General features: G+C 42.6%; 1 protein-coding gene across 5 annotated transcripts in view; it reads right to left on the bottom strand.

Moving 5' to 3' along the window:
* The window catches only part of ATF7IP2 (activating transcription factor 7 interacting protein 2), an 82,339-nt gene that overhangs the window by 32,205 nt on the left and 32,736 nt on the right, over positions 1–17,398 (bottom strand). For all 5 annotated transcript variants that reach the window (XM_068244674.1, XM_068244675.1, XM_068244676.1 and 2 more), the window contains exons 2-4: positions 12,530–13,820; positions 8,705–8,793; positions 3,885–4,016 (exon numbers count right to left, since the gene is read on the bottom strand). In XM_068244674.1, coding sequence (XP_068100775.1) covers positions 3,885–4,016; positions 8,705–8,793; positions 12,530–13,820 — 1,512 coding nt within the window. The remainder of the gene's footprint in view (positions 1–3,884; positions 4,017–8,704; positions 8,794–12,529; positions 13,821–17,398) is intronic.

The raw sequence follows: 17,398 nt of genomic DNA, 5'->3' as shown, positions 1-17,398 counted from the left end.
ATACGATCCGTCAGGTTGGATATTTCCATCTTCCCGATGTCGTTCGTGTTAATGATCGTTTGGTAAAGCTCTTTCCCCGATTGTCGGCGGAACGATCGTTAATTAGCTGTTACAAACGACCGTAGTCGCCAGTGTGTACGCAGCATTAGTCTTGTTGATGTCATTTATCTTTTAAACAGAGACAGAACATCAAGAAACACAAGATAAATGATAGTGTGCAAAATAAAACTAAACAAATACACTTTTTTTTTTAAAATCAAAGTATAACTTGCACTAGTGACTAGTGAAAGCTAACGAGTTAATGAAAGTCTATGGGCTAGTTTTCAATAAATGTGAATTTTCGTTTGTGTTCTATCGTGAGGGGGAAAAAAAAACAAAAAAAAAACAGCCTACTGCATTATCTCACATGCTGCACAGTCTGCATTAAAAACGTTTTACAAATTAAGCAAATTGGGTAGAAGTTGTTATACATCCTAGCCGAGTGTATTTTTTCATAAAATTCACACATTCATTCTATGTGAAAAATTGCATGTGAATTCTCACACAAAACACAAGCCTGTACTGGAAATGGGCCCCTACTGATGAGTTTTAAACGGAGAATGTCTAAACATCTGAAAAGTTAATTGTTACATACAGTACATGATGAAATTAATAAGGGTAACAAAACCTTATTTTTTATACTGATCATAAAGGCACTGATAACAGAATTTGTTTACTCTGATGATAGGGATATGTTATTGTATGAGGGGATTTTGATTATAGGAGGGTGACACCTAGTGGTAATATTTATATTGCATCTACAGCCAATACTGGCTGATTAAGTGTTACTGGTAAACTGATTAGACACAACCACTTTCATTAAAGGCTGTTTGAAATCTTGCTCCAAGTCCCTAAACTACACATTCAACATGGAATAGCCACCCATGAACCTTAAGGCTAGTTACACACCGGGACGTTGCGTTATAGTGGACGTTATGGTCGCGTAACGTCCCCTAATGCAACGCCTGCCGGTGTTGGTAGAGGACGTTGAGTGAGCCGCGTTAAGCGGCTCTTTCCGCATTAGGGCAGTGAGAGTGGCGCTGATTGGCCGGCGGGACCACGTGATGCGGAGTGAAAAACTCCGCATCACGTGGTACCGCCAGCCAATCAGCGGCCACCAGTGCAGTGCATATTGAGTAGCCATGTGCGCGGCTACGTAGCGGCCTCTCCCCGCCTCCTCTCAGCCCCAACACTGAGCATGTGCAAACAGTCTAACGCGGCTTAAGCCGCTGGAACGCTATAGTATGCTGCACGTTGTGAAGAACGTGCAGCGTTACACTGTGAACAGCCCCATTGACTTTGTATTGCTGTGAGTTGGTGAGCGTTACAGGCTGCACTAATGTGCGCCTGTAACGTCCCTGTGTGGAAGCAGCCTAACTCAGCTTTGATAGTGCACTCTGCACAAACTTTAGCACATTTTAAAAATGTAAATTTTATTTTAAGGCCATTTTAATTAATGTGAATTTTTAAATTACAGGTCTGTATTACAAATGCAATGATTTAGAATCTCTGATACAGAATCTTAAGTATATGAACAGAAAAATGGCCAAATCCTTGCATACTGAAATTAGGACATGCTTCAATCAATGTGCTTTACCAATTACTATCTTATTAGTGGTCATAATACCAGAGAAGAGAGGTCCTACAATGCAGGCAGTTGGCATGTTTGTGTGAAGACATTACTCTGCACAGTCCTGCTCTATATGTTACAGGAACGGAAAGTGAAGATAAATATCTACCTTTAAAGCAGACCTGAACTCAGAACTTGCTCTCTGTTCTTAAAGATGAGCAATAGCATAATAACCTTGGGTTCACATATATGACATAGCCTCCTCTGTATGTCCGGGTTAGAGGTCAAGAGGGTCGCCCGGACACCGGCATCAATTGGAGAAGACCGGCGGCTGACGGCGGGGAATGACAGAAGCGATAAGTATCTAATTTTCTCTCCCTACCCATTGCAGCTTTCATTTTACCAGACCATTTGGTTTCTGGTATCCTTTAAAGGGAACCCGAGGTGAGAGTATGGAGGCTGCCATATTTATTTCCTTTTAAGCAATACCAGTTGCCTGGCTACCCTGCTGGTCCTCTGCTTCTAATGCTTTCAACCATAGACCCTGAACAAGCATTCAGCAGGTCAGGGGTTTCTGACAATATTGTCAGAACTGACAAGATTCGCTGCATACTTGTTTCTGGTGTAATTCAGTTCACTACTGCAGCCAAATAGATCAGCAGGACTGCCAGGCAACTAGTATTGTTTAAAAGGAAATAAATATGGCAGCCTCCATATCACTCCCACCTCGGGTTTACTTTAAAGAAAAACATTTCTTTGTTACAGCTGATACAAATCCTAAAATAAATCTAGTGTTTCTACTTCTAGCTTTCATGGAAGCAGACATATTGCCAACATCCTGTGCTTTCAAATGAGCTTATCTTCCATCTCTGCTGTGGCAGTCAGCTGACACGGGAAGAGATCAAATTACAACTTTTGCTTACTCACAGATGAGGGGGAATTAGACAGGATACACTCTCTAAATACATACAGGAGTACATTTGAAATCGGCGCTGGTAGACTTGGGCGCAGGATACAGCGCTATAAGGCTGATCCTGCTTCTGCACAAGTCCGGGCCATTTTAATTACTATTCCCCCTCCAGGCCGCCATGGATAGTGGGGGAATTAAATAATTCGGCTTCCAGCGATTGCTGGAGGCCGAATGATTCTGTTTTTTAAGCAACTTCGGCTCCGTCTTCTGACGGAGCAAACGTTACTCACTGAGCGCCGCTATAGACTGATTCCCGTTACAGTTTATGGCGGCGCTGCCTGCGCCCAAATCTAGCAGCGCTAAAAAGCACTGCTCCGACATACAGGATGCATTTTTCTAGGTTTTCCTTCTGTCCTGTGCAAGAGTTCAGGTCCACTTTAAGTGGCCATACATGATTCAACCAAAACTGTTGATTTTCCCAATTGTTTGATGAAACAACTATCGTATGGGAAAAAAAATGTATTAGCTCCCTGGAGGGCACAGTACATCACACATGTCCATCAGCGCAGCTGCTACTGTACAACAAGTTGTCTGACATTCCTTGTGTTCATACTGCTTTAGAATCACAAGTTGTAAATACTTGTCCTATCAGTTACAGGAGTGACACAACTTGTAGTTCTAATGCCGCATGTGTCTGCCAACACTGCCACAAATCCTCACACAAACAGGAGCTAAATAGATTTCACAAAATGTTCTAACAGTAGAGAAAAGGCTCCTGTACAGTTCAGTGGGAGTGAGGAGGAGTGCTCATCTCTACAGCTGGGTGGACAGCTGCTCTGGCAGTTACATAGCCTTCACTACAGTAATAACCCGCAACAGTGTGAGTTCCTCTAACAAGGTAGTCATGTTTTATATCCCTCTTCCTATGTAATAAAAGGAAGAGATCTAATAAAAATGTCAGATAGCGATATGAATGGTGAATAAAATATACATTCATATTACTGACATAGATAGTTGTCTTTTCATGTGAACATTGCCTATAGTATGAATTCTCTATGATAGAACTGGCCATGCACTATAGACGAGGCATATTCGGTTCCAATTTATAAAGGGTAATTAAGCCACCTCTTACATTTTACAGCTCTGTCCCTAGTTTTATGAATTTAAACTAGAGACAAGGGTCCTTTAATGTACCAAATCTATCATTTAGCCAAGCATCATGCAGTGGCTGTGCCAGTGTAAAACTGTTACTAACACCAACATGTGCAACAGGATATTTAAACATAATGTATTCAAGCAACAGAAACAAAATGGGAAAAAATGAAAGCTTAAAAAAAACAAACCCATAAAAATAGATAAACATACAAGATCTCTCGCAATGGTGTTAAGGTCTCCTTTGCTCTGGATTAAGTTGATTTGCTGAGATAAATCGTGCATTCGCTGGTCAAAAGATTCTTTAAAGACACTTTGTATTCGTCTTTCAATTATGTTGCTGATCTGGTGGCCAAAAAAATAAAAACATGTTGGAAGCGATGAACAAAGAAAATACACAGAAGAACATTTGAAATACAATAGTCATATAGATAAATAGCAGAAATACAAAAAGTCAAAGAATAAAGAGTCTATGAAAAAAAAAAAAAATCATAGGACCATCACTCTCACAAACCCACCATCTGTTTTACCAGAAGGTGATGCAACTGAAAGCTGTTACACTGATGTCCTGTTGTGTGAATAGCATTACTACAAAGCAGGTCAATTTTTGCTGACCTCCTCTGAAATGGTTGAACCGTAAATGCATGCGTTCATGAATAATCAACATGGCTGCTCAGGACAGATGAAACAAAATGGTGGATTACATTAGAAGTACACCACCAGCCATGTCTTAAACTAGCCGTTAGAATATTAGATGGCCACGGTGATAAGAGAACTGTGAGCACACAACCAAGAAAGGGGGAAGCAGCAGGAGAGAGATGCAAGCAACACCACATATACCAAAATAGAACACAAAGATGCTGACCACAGTAAAAAAACAAGATAGGAAAAGGAAAGGTGGAGGAGTAAAGAGAGATACCAGATGGGACTGTGGCGCAAATGTAATTCCATAGATGTTGCAGCAGGAATACCGCTTGATAATTAGGAGAACATTTTGAGGTAACAACCCACCAAAGAATGTCCTAAACTACCACTCAAAATATTGATCTTAGTACAGTGTTTCTCAAACCTGTCCTCGTGATGGTGCTAGTTTTGCAGGCAACCTCATCTATGCACGGGTGGGGTAATTAGTGTCTCAGATACATGGAATCCACCTAGCTGAGACAATAATTACCCCACCTGTGCATAGGCAAGGTTGCCTGCAAAACATGCCCTGATGGGGAGTCACAAAGATGTTTGAGAAACACTGTCTTAGTACACAAGCAACACCACTCCACCCGGGGAGGTCCCTATCCACCAGATATAAATACTGTGCTGTTCAGAGACCTTGTTCCCAGAAGCTCTCCTGGTGTGAGTCTTTCCTCAAACTACCACTCAACATATTGATCTTAGTATATAGGCAACACCACTCCACCCTTGGAGGTCCCTAGCCACCAGACAAATATAAATGCCAGGCAGTAGATACAAGAACCTTGTTCCCAGATGCTCTCCTGGTCTGGGCCTTACTTTATTCAGCCTAATGGTGCCCATACATGGGTACAATAATAAAACATTTGATTTTCCCATTTTTTCAACCAAGACCATCGAATGAAAGTTGAAAAGAATCCTTTTTTCGATCAAGAAAAACTATTATCCATTTTTTTTTCTATAAAAATCTGATCAGACAAAAATCTTTATATGCGATCGAAAAAAATGAAAAATGGTACCATGTATGGGCACCTTAAGTGGGACCTACAGTAGATGCTGTGCACTCCATTTGCTATTGCGCTTCTGTCGCCGCTAAACAGCTGAGGAAGCCTTTATTCATCTCGGCTGCGCTCTGTAATTCTCCGGGGAGAAGAGGGGATGCCAAAAGGGGATAAGGGAGAGGAAGTAAGGGAGAAAATAACATCAGGATTGGCTTTAGCCTATGGGACCCAAGATGACCCCCTGCCAGGAACAGAATTCTATTTACTGTATAAAGTTCACTGAAATCAAAACGTGGACAGTGCAATACATCTGTTATGTAAGTAGAGCAATTATTTGTATGGGCCCATTCACACTTGCGTTTGCAAAACGCCGGCGATTTTTGCAGTAGTGATTTTTCCACGATTTCACACGGGAAAAAAAAATAAAAAAAAACACTGAACACTGCAGTGATTTTTCCGTGATCGCGTTTAGCGCTTCTATAGCACTGAAACGCAATCGCCAGGAAATCGCCTGAAAATGGTGCAGGCGACGCGTTTGCGTTTCACAATTTTGGGCGATTTGCGGCGATTAGCACAAATCGCCCAAGAACGGGCCCATAGGGTTTTATTACACTAGCACTTTTAAAAAGCGCTAGCATTTGAGAGTTTTGCCAAAATCGCAGCAAAACGCTCTAGTGTGAATAGGCCCTATATGTGTTTTTTCCTGGCATAGTATGGCTAACAGCGCCTCTTTAAAGGGTTAATGAATACTAGGGCTGGGTGTGGAAAGGAAGTGCACCCAATGGATTTATGCATCACAAGAAAAATACATTTGTGAAGAGATATATCTACATACACACTTTTTTTTTTACATTAAGTGTACGGTGTGACAGTAACACAGGCCCTACTCCTTTCCTAGCAACCAGTTGCAAGGACAAGCAGTTTGAATGGTTGCTAGGAGAGGAAAAGAAACTATTCAACAGTCGCAACAATTTATATATGCTCCAGTGAAGTAAGAAAGCAAGTTTCGGAAATTAAAGTGGAGAGATGCCAGTATTGGTTCACACCATTACAAAGAAGAAAAATCCCATGTTTCTGTATTCTCACAGTCAGAGTCAATTCCGAGGAAAGCCATTCAATAAAACCCTAAAAAATTACAATGTTGATCAGGTAAAAATTACACGTTTGTTACATAAATTGTTGCAAGTAGTTGAAAAGCAGATTGAAAACAACAAAAATTGTTTATATTACTGTATAGGTCCAAATCCAGAGCTGTCCAAAAGTAAAACATTTATCCACAGTTCAAGTTATATAACACATGCCTCAACTCGAAACAAATTCAACTTACACACAACCTCCCACAGCGGAACCAGTTAGTAATTAGGGGACAGCCTGTATAACAGAGGAGTAGCTGAACTTCAAATCTCAGTTCAATACTGGCTAAGCTAAACGACTGTACACTATTAAAATAACAGTAGTTTAAAAAGATGGTTTTTGTTTTTTCGGACCTACACTTACAGACTGTTTGTCTCTCTGCCAGTTAACCACCTTAGCGGTATGGACAAGCTCAGCTCGTCCCATTACCACCAGAGGGTGCCGCTCAGGCCCTGCTGGGCCGATTTTGATAAAATAAAAAGCAGCACACGCAGCCGGCACTTTGCCAGCCGCGTGTGCTGCCTGATCGCCGCCGCTCTGCGGCGGCGAAACAGGGTCCCCCCAGCCGCCCGAGCCCTGCGCAGCCGGAACAAATAGTTCCGGCCAGCGCTAAGGGCTGGATCGGAGGCGGCTGACGTCAGGACGTTGGCTGACGTCCATGACGTCACTCCGCTCGTCGCCATGGCGACGAGGAAAGCCAAACAAGGAAGGCTGCTCATTGCAGCCTTCCTTGTTACTTATGCTTGCCGGAGGCGATCGGAAGAACGCCTCCGGAGCGCCCTCTAGTGGGCTTTCATGCAGCCAACTTTCAGTTGGCTGCATGAAATAGTTTTTTTTTTTATTAAAAAAAAACCCTCCCGCAGCCGCCCTGATGATCTCAATAGAACGCCAGGGTGGTTAATGTATTTTGCGCTATGGGGAGAAAAGGCAGTTAAGCACTGCAAACACCAAAAATAGCAATTGAGCATTGATTTCTAGTACACCCATTTGCAAACCATATCCTGGCAAATGCCAAGTACAACTGTACACACACATGGAATAGGTGCTGAAATCGATCTCAATCTTTTCTGGGCAGCCTAAGATGCAACTGTGTATAGGTCTTTAGCATCTCCTGATTTCATGCTACTGGAATATCAAAAATGAATAAATGATTAACCATTTCTGCCGCCCAGACGTGAGCCGCACACCCGCAGCAGGTGCTGCTGCAGCAACAGAGACGCGAGGCTTACGTCTGTGTAGTCTGCGGGGCTGTGTGCACGATCGTGTGGGCAGAAGCCTGCGACTGCGATAGGCCTTGGCGTCAGGGGGGATTAGTGGCAGGGGACAGAAGTGCATGTCCGCCGAGAATGATCACGGTTTTTGATTTGCCTCCTGTTCGCTCGTTTCCTGACACTGATCTTTGTTCCCATTCATTCATCTCCCCTCTAGGCCACCGTGACTGCAGGCATCAATGAGTTGCCTCCGTCACGTCGATAGTAACACTGTCATGCATTACTTCCTATTAAAAGGGAATATCCAGGCAGCTTAATTATTAAAAAAAGAAAATAAAAATATTTGGGGGGGGAGGGGGGGGAATCACTTGTGTGCTGAGTTGTACGGCCCTGCAGCGAGGCCTTAAAGCTGCAGTGGCCTATTTTAGTAACAATGGCCTGGTCACTAGGGAGGTTTAGGTCTTGAGGTCCTCAAGATTATATTATTAAATTACCCTCAAGAGGGTATATTATTAAGTTATGGGCATGTAATTAGTAATAGATGAAAAACTAAAAAAAAAAATGTACCTTTATTTCCAAATAAAATATCATACATTGTACTAGGAATATAATTTAAAAGTTGCAATAACTGGGACAAGATGGGCAAATAAAATGGGTGGCTTTTATCCACAGTAGAACATTTTATTTTAAAACTATAATGGCCGAAAACCGGGAAATTTTTCCAATTTTTTTCTTATTCCCATTAAATTGCATTTAAAATAAAATAATTCTTAGCATAATGTACCACCCAAAGAAACCTAATTGGTAGCAGAAAAAGCAAGGTATAGATCATTTTGCTGTGATAAGTAGTGATAAAGTTATTGGGGAACGAATGGGATGAGTGCTAAAATGTGAAAATTCCTCTCATTCTTAAGGTGAAAACAACCCGCGGGCTGAAAAGGTTAAATAATGCAAATAATGCTTGTTGCAGTGTTATAGCACATAAACAAGAAAAGTATACCTGATCGAGAATGCTTTTGTTCAAAGTCTTGGCCCTTTTTGACTCAGGAATGTCATTTCCTGAATAAGGCCTTTTCCTCTGACGATCACCTGAAGAAAAATACATACAAAAATAAAGTTTGATGAGACTATCTAAAATTAAAAAAAAAAAATGCTTTTGCAAGTTACCCTATATTGAGCATCCATATTTCCACAATGGGGGCAAAGATTGTTAAATAGATGTCAGTAAAATGATTTTCTCTAGTTCTAGATATAGTGACAAGGGTAGCTTGCTGTATGTGGCTTTATCTTCTGGTCTGGTGGTAGACCTCTCCATGGGGCACTGTCACGAGAACACTATTGTACTGAGGCTAATATTTAAAGACAGGTGTTTATTACTATGCTTCATGGGTAATATTTCCTGATTGCTATGAATGGTCTAATGACATATCATAAGAGACATTTATGTAAAGAGGTCACTAGACCCTGTTAACTCTGATGCATGGACATTGCAGCCACATGTCAGATTAAAGGGGCACTGTGGCAAAAAAAAAAATTGTACAATTTAAAATATGTGCAAACATAAAATGCGGGAAATGTCTGTTTTCTTTGCACAGGTAACATGCTTTTTGTTTCTCATGCAGTCATAAATGTAATACATATAAGAGGTTCCAGGAAAAGGGACCGGTAACGCTAACCCAGCAGCAGCACACGTGATGGAACAGGAGGAGGGTGGCGCAGGAGGAGAAGGCCACGCTTTGAGACACAACAACCCAGGCCTTGCATGAGGACAAGAAGCGTGCGGATAGCAAAGACAAATGAGTACGTTTTTTTTCCAGAGTAAAATGAGCCATAAATTACTTTTCTCCTATGTTGCTGTCACTGACAGTACGTAGTAGAAATCTGACAGAAGCGACAGGTTTCGGACTAGTCCATCTCTTCATGGGGGGATTCTCAGGTATTTATTAATTTTCAAAAGCACTTAGTGAATGGCAGTTGCTCTGTCCAACTGCCACAAAAAAAAACTGTAACAAGCAGGGAAGCTGGCCAGCATAACTGTTTAAATCCTTTTTAGGGAATAGCTTTATAAAGAATAAGTCTTGCTGAGAATCCCCTATGAAGAGATGGATTAGTCCAAAAACTTGTCACTTCGGTCAGATTTCTACTACCTACTGTAAGGGACAGCAACATAGGTGTCCGGCACCCCCCGATCCAGCCAGATTATACATTACCCAGCCTGGATCCAGCGATCGGCACAGCCTCCCCGCACAGCTCTGGTCTTCACTATGGGGAGGATCGCACAGGACGTCGCCGACGTCATGAGCAAACCTGATCCTCCCCATTGAGAGACTGGAGTGTGTAGGGAGGGTGCATGATTGCTGGATCCAGGCTGGGTAATGTATAAACTGGGGGAATGGGTGGGATCCGGGGGTGCCGGACACCTTTACTAGCTAGCCTAGTGCTAACTAAAGGTTTTACAGCCATGTGAGAAAATTATGGGGGACTCCTGAGGACAGAGAGCGGTATGCACGACACAGGGTATTCAACAAAGAAAAAAAAGCTGGCACATCCAAAGTTAATGTTTATTGGTTCCATGTAAAAGCATATGGCCAAAGTTTCGGAGTCACATAATGTGGCTCTGAAACGTAAGCCATATGCTTTTACATGGAACCAATAAAGATTAACCTTAGATGTGCCAGCTCTTTTCTTTGTTGAATACTGCATAGAGGGCGCCATCCTTTTTCAGCTGTTGCACTCCCCTAAAGATTGTGGGTTTGAACCGTTAGTGTGTGCGAGACAATATTACAAATGTGCTGTCGACAGCTTTTTTGTTGATTGAACGGTGAACTTCTCACTTTTAACCACTTAAGGACCATAGGCTTACACCCCCCTACGTACCAGGCTATTTTTTACAATTTAGCACACTGCAGCTTTAACAGTGTATTTCTCAGCCATACAACTTAGCAGCCAAACAAATGTTTCCGTCTTTTCTTGCCATCAGCAGAGCTTTCTGTTGGTAGCATCTGATTGCTACTGCGTTTTTTTTTTGTTTTTAATAAAATCTTGAGGACCACAGTGTTAAACCCCCCTAAAGACCAGGCAATTTTTCATTAACTTGGCCACTGCAGCTTTAAGGCCAAGCTGCAGGGCGGCACAACACAGCACAAAAGTGATTCTTCCCCCCCTTTTCTCCCCACCAAAAGAGCTCTCGGTTGGTGGGGTATGATCGCCCCCCCAATGTTTGTTTGATTTTTTTTTTCAAAAAATGTTGTGTTTTTTTTTTTTATTACGTGTAAACCCCCCTCACTCCCTCCGCTAGCCAATCCCCGTGATCAGCTGTCATAGGCTTCAGCCTATGACAGCCGATCACCTCTGTTGCTCAGGAGGGGACAGCCGTGTCACAGGACTGTCCCCAGTACAGCGCTGCTGCTTATCGCAGCGCTGTACATGTAAATAGACGGCGATTACGTCGTCTAACAGTCTCCCGAGCGGCAAGCGCCGCTCGGAGATTGAAGGCGGAGCTCCGCTCTTCCCAAACAGGAGATGTGCGCGCGCACCCTGCGCGCGATCTCCTGCAAAACACAGCCCCAGGACTTTACGCCAGTTGCCGTTAGACGGTCCTGGGGCTGCCGCCGCGGCCACGCCCAGTGGTGTGACGCGGGCGGCAACACGTTAAAAAAAAAACCTTCCTCCCTCCGTGATTCAATAGTAGCGATCGTCTCTCGTAGGCATCAGCCTATGAGAGCTATCGCTTTGTGTGGCGCTTCCAGGGAACAGCCAAGTAACAGGGCTGCCCCCAGTACACTGCTGCGGTAGATTGCATCGCTGTACAATGTAAATAAACCGCCGTTAACCGTACGGTCGTTTCAGTCTGCCAGCAATTATCACGGCCGGCAGACTGTTTGGAGCATCCGTCACTCAAATCGGGGATGTGTGCAGATGCACGCGCGATCCATGCTAATCTGCAGCTACAGGAGATAGGTGGTCCTGTAGCTGCCACCCTCCCGCTGCTAATCGGCGTTGGATTAAATTGTTACCAACGTTCATAATTACTCTTACCAATAATGGAATTATGTGAACTACATAAGAGAAATGTAAAGGGACAAGGAGGAGGCACAAGAAGGTTTGAAGATTCCCCCTACATCAATATTACAATTATTATTTGTCAGCAGGCGAGTTTAACCATCTTAAGGATTAAAGCACTTTTGTGGAGCTCTCCTTACCAGTAAGATAAATTATGAACTTTAATTGATCAAAAAAAAAAAAAAACAAACAAAAAAAAAAAAAACTTGCCACTACAAAGCCCAGTAAAGAATTGCTCATGCAGTTTTGTAAGCTCACACATCGTCAGTAGCAGTATGCTTCTAGGAGATGGACTTGTCCGAAACTTGATTATTTTTTATTACATACTGTAAGCGACAGGGATATAGGAAAATTGCAATTTATTATTTCGGGTGGCATAGTGGATAGCACTCTTTCCTTGCAGTGCTGGTTTTGAATCACAGCCAGGGCACTATCTGCACACAGTTTGTATGTTATCCCAGTGTCTGTGTAGGTTTCCTCCGGGTACCCCAGTTTCCTGCCACACCCAAATACATACCGATAAGTTAGTTAATTGGCTTCACCCAAAAAATGGCCCTAGACTACAATGGACATGACTATGGTAAGGATTAGACTGTGAGCCTGTCTGAGGGGCATACAGTGACAAAAAAAAATAAAAAAAATTGGTACACTTTCCTCTGGAAAACAATATGTCTTGTATGTGTGTACTTATGCATTTTAAATTTTACAATCGTTTGCAATAGTGGTCCTTTAATTCAGACTGGAAAACAAATACAAGCCTTACCAAAAGTTGAATTACGGTCTTCAGTGGGATTATCAGAAGCAGAATCTGCAAGTAAATTTGCAGTTAGGTTAGGTTCCACCAAGGTACTTGTCTCAACAGAACCATTCGTGTCACTGGGAGCACAACTGGGAACAGCAGCTTCAGTACTGTCTGCATCCAAAACATCCATTAGGGTTACAAGTCCAGTGGCTGAACTGGTTTTCACAGAGTTATCTACCAAATTCTCTATTGGTGTTACAAGCCCAGTGCGTGAACTGGTTTTCCCAGAGGTATCCTCCAAACTATCCATTGGTGTTACAAGCCCAGTGTCTGAACTGGTTTTCAAAGAGTTATCCTCCAAATTATCCATTGGCATTACAACCCTAGTGTCTGAACTAGTTTTCAAAGAGTTCTCTTCCAAAATATCCATTGGCGTTACAACCCTAGTGTCTGAACTAGTTTTCAAAGAATTCTCTTCCAAAATATCCATTGGCGTTACAACCCTAGTGTCTGAACTAGTTTTCAAAGAATTCTCTTCCAAAATATCCATTGGTGTTACAACCCTAGTGTCTGAACTAGTTTTCAAAGAATTCTCTTCCAAAATATCCATTGGTGTCACAAGTCCAGTGGCTGAACTTGATATCATAGCATTATCTTCCAAAACATCCATTGATGTTACAAGCCCAGTGGCTGGACTCGTTCTATCTTCATCAATAGTTCTTTGTTCGATCCTTTCACATGTATTTTCAGATACAGGACAGGAATTAGCAATATTTAATTGACTGCAGTCTTTTTCCAAATGTTGCACAGTTTCACCAGTGGAAGTTGGCAAATCTTTATCTCCAACAGTTAGAGATGAAGATATACAGCCAATATCATCAAGCTGAGGATCATTAGTGGTACTGTGGGTATCATGTACATCAGGTGCTGGTTCAGGAGGACACAATGGGCTTGTAACAGGAGTTCCATCATCATCATCATCATCATTTTTGCAAGTTTCAGTGAATTCATTAATTGTTACTTCATGAGCATATTCCGTGTCAAATTCAGAGCCTGCGTGTAAAGCTGAATGACCTAGGATTTGATTGTCTTCAGATGAAGTGTTGTTGGACTCAGTACAGCTTGGTTCAAAACTTAATGTAGTTTGGGTCATTTCTGCTGGGGGATTATGTGATTTCTTAGTTGGGGTGTCCATTTTTAAGCATTTCTTCATTTTAAGGAAGGCCAGTTGCTCTCGACAGCTTGCAGTCATGGTTTTTTTCGCTCTGAAGATCTTTTTCGCCGTTCCATTTGCATTAGGTAAAACAGGTGTCTAGAGAATGAAAAAAAGAAAAAAAAAGAAAGATATTTTAAAATTATAATAATTTGCCTTAAAAGACTTACAAAATAAGCTACCTTACCAAGATGTTCAGCCATCCTTTGTCCTTATAACAAATTATATACACACAGTTGTAGCAACTCAAATAGCGATGGCACAAAACAATAAGTGAAAAAGGCTCACTCTTGGGTGCTGAGAATTTAGTAGACAGTACAAAGAGGTTTGTCTTGAAAAGCACAGCACAACAGACTGCGGATAAGGGGGCAGGAAAGATTAAAGTGTACCCGAGATGGAGGGAACAAGGTGGCTGTTACTCACCTGGGGCTTCTTCCAGCCCCATAGTCTTTCAGGTCCCTCTGTGACCTCCGGGTCCCCTTTGCTGTGCTGACGTCATTCCAATTAAAGGCTGTGACTGCATATACAGTGGCTACTGCACATATAATGTCCCGGCTGCGCCTACTCAATCACGCTTCTGTGGCTGGGTGGTTTTCTGCATGCTCAGTTGGTATAGATTTATAACTGTGCATGCACAGAATGCTCCCGGCCACGAGGGTGTGATTGAAGAGGCGTGCAGAAAAAACAGCACGTGTGCAATAGCCTGGGAATTACTAATTTGGATGACAACACAACGGAGGAAACCCAGGGGACACTGAGGGACCTAAAAGACTACAGTGGGTGAAGAAAGCTCCAAGTAAGTAACAGTCACATGGTTCCCCACAACTTGGCTTTACCTTAAGGGGGGTGTGGAGAAAGGTCTCTAGATTTCTTAAAGGACTTACGAGGTGAAAATAAACTTCTGAGAAAAACAATTATATCTATCTTACTTCTCCTAAAAATGACTTTTTTAGATATCCCCCAGTTTTATTTTATATTTTAATCTAGTTTTTAAGTTTTTACTGTTTTATTGTCTCTGCTCAACGACACATTCATTGTAATATGCCAGAGCTCAAATCTATGAATTATTGACTCTTTATCTCTTTCCTGCTCTTAAAAGCCATTTACTGACAGAAAAATGTTTTATGGCTGTAATTACTTATCAGGGCCCTTTTCCACTAGCAATCGCTAGCGTTCACGCTGAACGCTAGAGATTGCTGAATCGCAATTACCGGCGATTCCCCAACGTTTGCGGCCGCGATTTTGCTATGCTATGCACTGCATAGCAAAATCGCGGCAAATATCGCTCCGCCGCGCGTTCGCGTAAAAAACGAATCGCGGTAGTGGAAATGACCTACCGCGATTCCTATGTTAAAAAGCAAACCGTAGCGATTGTGAAATCGCTAGCGGTTTGCGTCTTTGCGATTCAGCCAGCGCAAACGCGCTGGTGGAAAAGGGCCCTCAGTGAGGGTTATGCTATAGTCTGACCCGGTCCCGACCCAGACAGAAACTGTCACTTACATATTTGATTTTTAACTTTTTCAGGCAGAGAAAGAAAAAAAGGAACACAGCCTAGTTATTTGTGTGCTCGGCACTGTACATACACATGTACACATCTCATGTCACATTTCACCTCGTAAGTCCTTTAAAGGGGAACTAAACTGCTTAAAGTCAGAAAATGCTTAAAGCCCCTATTCATGCAACGTTACTCCTGCGTTTTGTCGTGCTTGCACAGCCCGGCGCGCTACCCCAGCTGTGAGCGTTCTGCGCAGTACTACTGCACAGGTGAAGAACGCTGACAGGGACGGAATTGTGATGGGGACCACGCCCAGCCGGGCTGCGCATGCGCGATGAAACTCAACTCGGCCATGCACGAGTGGCCTAAAGGGGGCTTAAGGTAGCCCCAGGTAAGTATGGAACATGCAACGCTTTTCATCTCAAGTTCTCTATAAAGTATATCTGAAAGGATAATAAAAGTTTTATACATAGTTGGGGCTTCCGGGAGCCCCCTTCACGCTGATGTGTCCTTCGCCGCCTCATTGCTCCGCAATCTGCCCTAGTAACTTCAGGAGACAGGGCTTACTGTGCATGCACCGCCTGGCCACGCACCCCCGTCACAGGGTAAGTTCTACGCTTGCAGAGTACTACTGTGCAGGTGCAGAACACTACCAGCCGCGGGGAGCACAACGGGGCTGTGTGTGGCTGTACTGTGCCTGCGCTGACTGGCCGAATTAACCGTCCAGAATGTGGAGGAACAAGGCAGCAGAGGACAGCAGCGAGGGACAGGATCAGCTAGAGGAAGCCCCGGGTATGTATAAAACTTATCCTTCCTCTCAGATACACTTTAAGAGCCGTTTCCACTAGAGCGAATCTACATGCGTTTTCTGCATGAAGATTCGCAAAGCCAATAATAGTAAATGGGCCCGTTTCCACTTGTCAGGAAAATTGAGCGCTTTAATGTGCAGGAAAAATCTGCACAGCAGGGCCATCAAAATGCGCACACCGCAAAGCTAATTAATAGGAATTTTGCATGTGTTTTTTTCTATGCGAATTTTCATACATTTTCGTCTAAAATCTATGTAAAAGCACACAGGCAATTATATGGTTAAAATCGCATATCTACAAAGATACACAAAAACGCATGCAAATTCGTTTATGCATTTTTCGCAAAGAAATCGACCAGCACTAGTGGAAACGTAGCCTTAAAGCTAAAAGGATAGCAGGCTGCAATAGGGGGGCAACTGCGTGAGCTTTGCAAACAGTACTCAACCTCTTTAAAGGGAACTTGAAGTGAGAAGAATATAAACACTGCCATATAGTTTGAGGTCAGTGAGTCTAATAGCAGTTTTTAAAAGTCAGCAATGCCTCAGTTCTAACTTCAGGTCAACTTTTAACATGATCTACAGCAATAACATGGCCTTACTGTTACTAAATGTGAAAATCAACAAAAACACCTTTTAATTTATTAGTTGAAGACATCATGTAATGGGTCATTGCCTTCCTATCTACAATAGTAGAAGTACTCAACCTATGCAGAACTGACTGCTACCACAAATAGGGGTCTAATAAACCCGAGTCACCAAAACTTGGAACCAGAGGCCACAGTATTTAAACAGAGGTCAGGTAATGAGAAAAGAGAGGGGCAAAGCCAGGGTGGCTGGGTCATGGCGGTGACAGGCAGAGACATGGCAGTAGTCAAGCTAGGTTGCCGAACAAGGGAGTCAAGTAAACACTGGTCCAACTCAGTATTGGCAATTGGGAAAGCAATTGGAAAATAAAGCTATACCAGGTGTTTTCAACTTTTGTATTTAGAAAAAAAAAGGATTTACAAAATGTTTACACAATGTAATTTTCTATTGCATGAATAGAGTTCCTTTATAGTAAACTTCAAGGGAAATGGTCAAGTAGTACAATATATCAGGATTTGTCATGCATTGGATACTCATACAGGAGCATGGATGGGACCTGGGGACTGAGTCTACTATAGCCAGAGGTTTACTACATCAGTTTACTATAACAAGATTCTACTGTGTGGGGCTTAAATTGATGGCTACTCGGTATGGCAAAACTAGAACCCTTTCTGATCTGAATCGGATCACTGAGGGATCCATTTCTCCCACACATTGTACATAATTCAATAGACTTCATCAAGAAACCTATCGAAAAATCAATGGAACCACCGCACCACACTATGGGCT

This window comes from Hyperolius riggenbachi, chromosome 7 (assembly GCF_040937935.1).
Source record: "Hyperolius riggenbachi isolate aHypRig1 chromosome 7, aHypRig1.pri, whole genome shotgun sequence".
Classification (NCBI taxonomy): Eukaryota; Metazoa; Chordata; class Amphibia; order Anura; family Hyperoliidae; genus Hyperolius; species Hyperolius riggenbachi.
The sequence above is the reverse complement of the archived record's forward strand: the minus strand, read 5'-3'. Positions and strand labels throughout refer to the sequence as shown.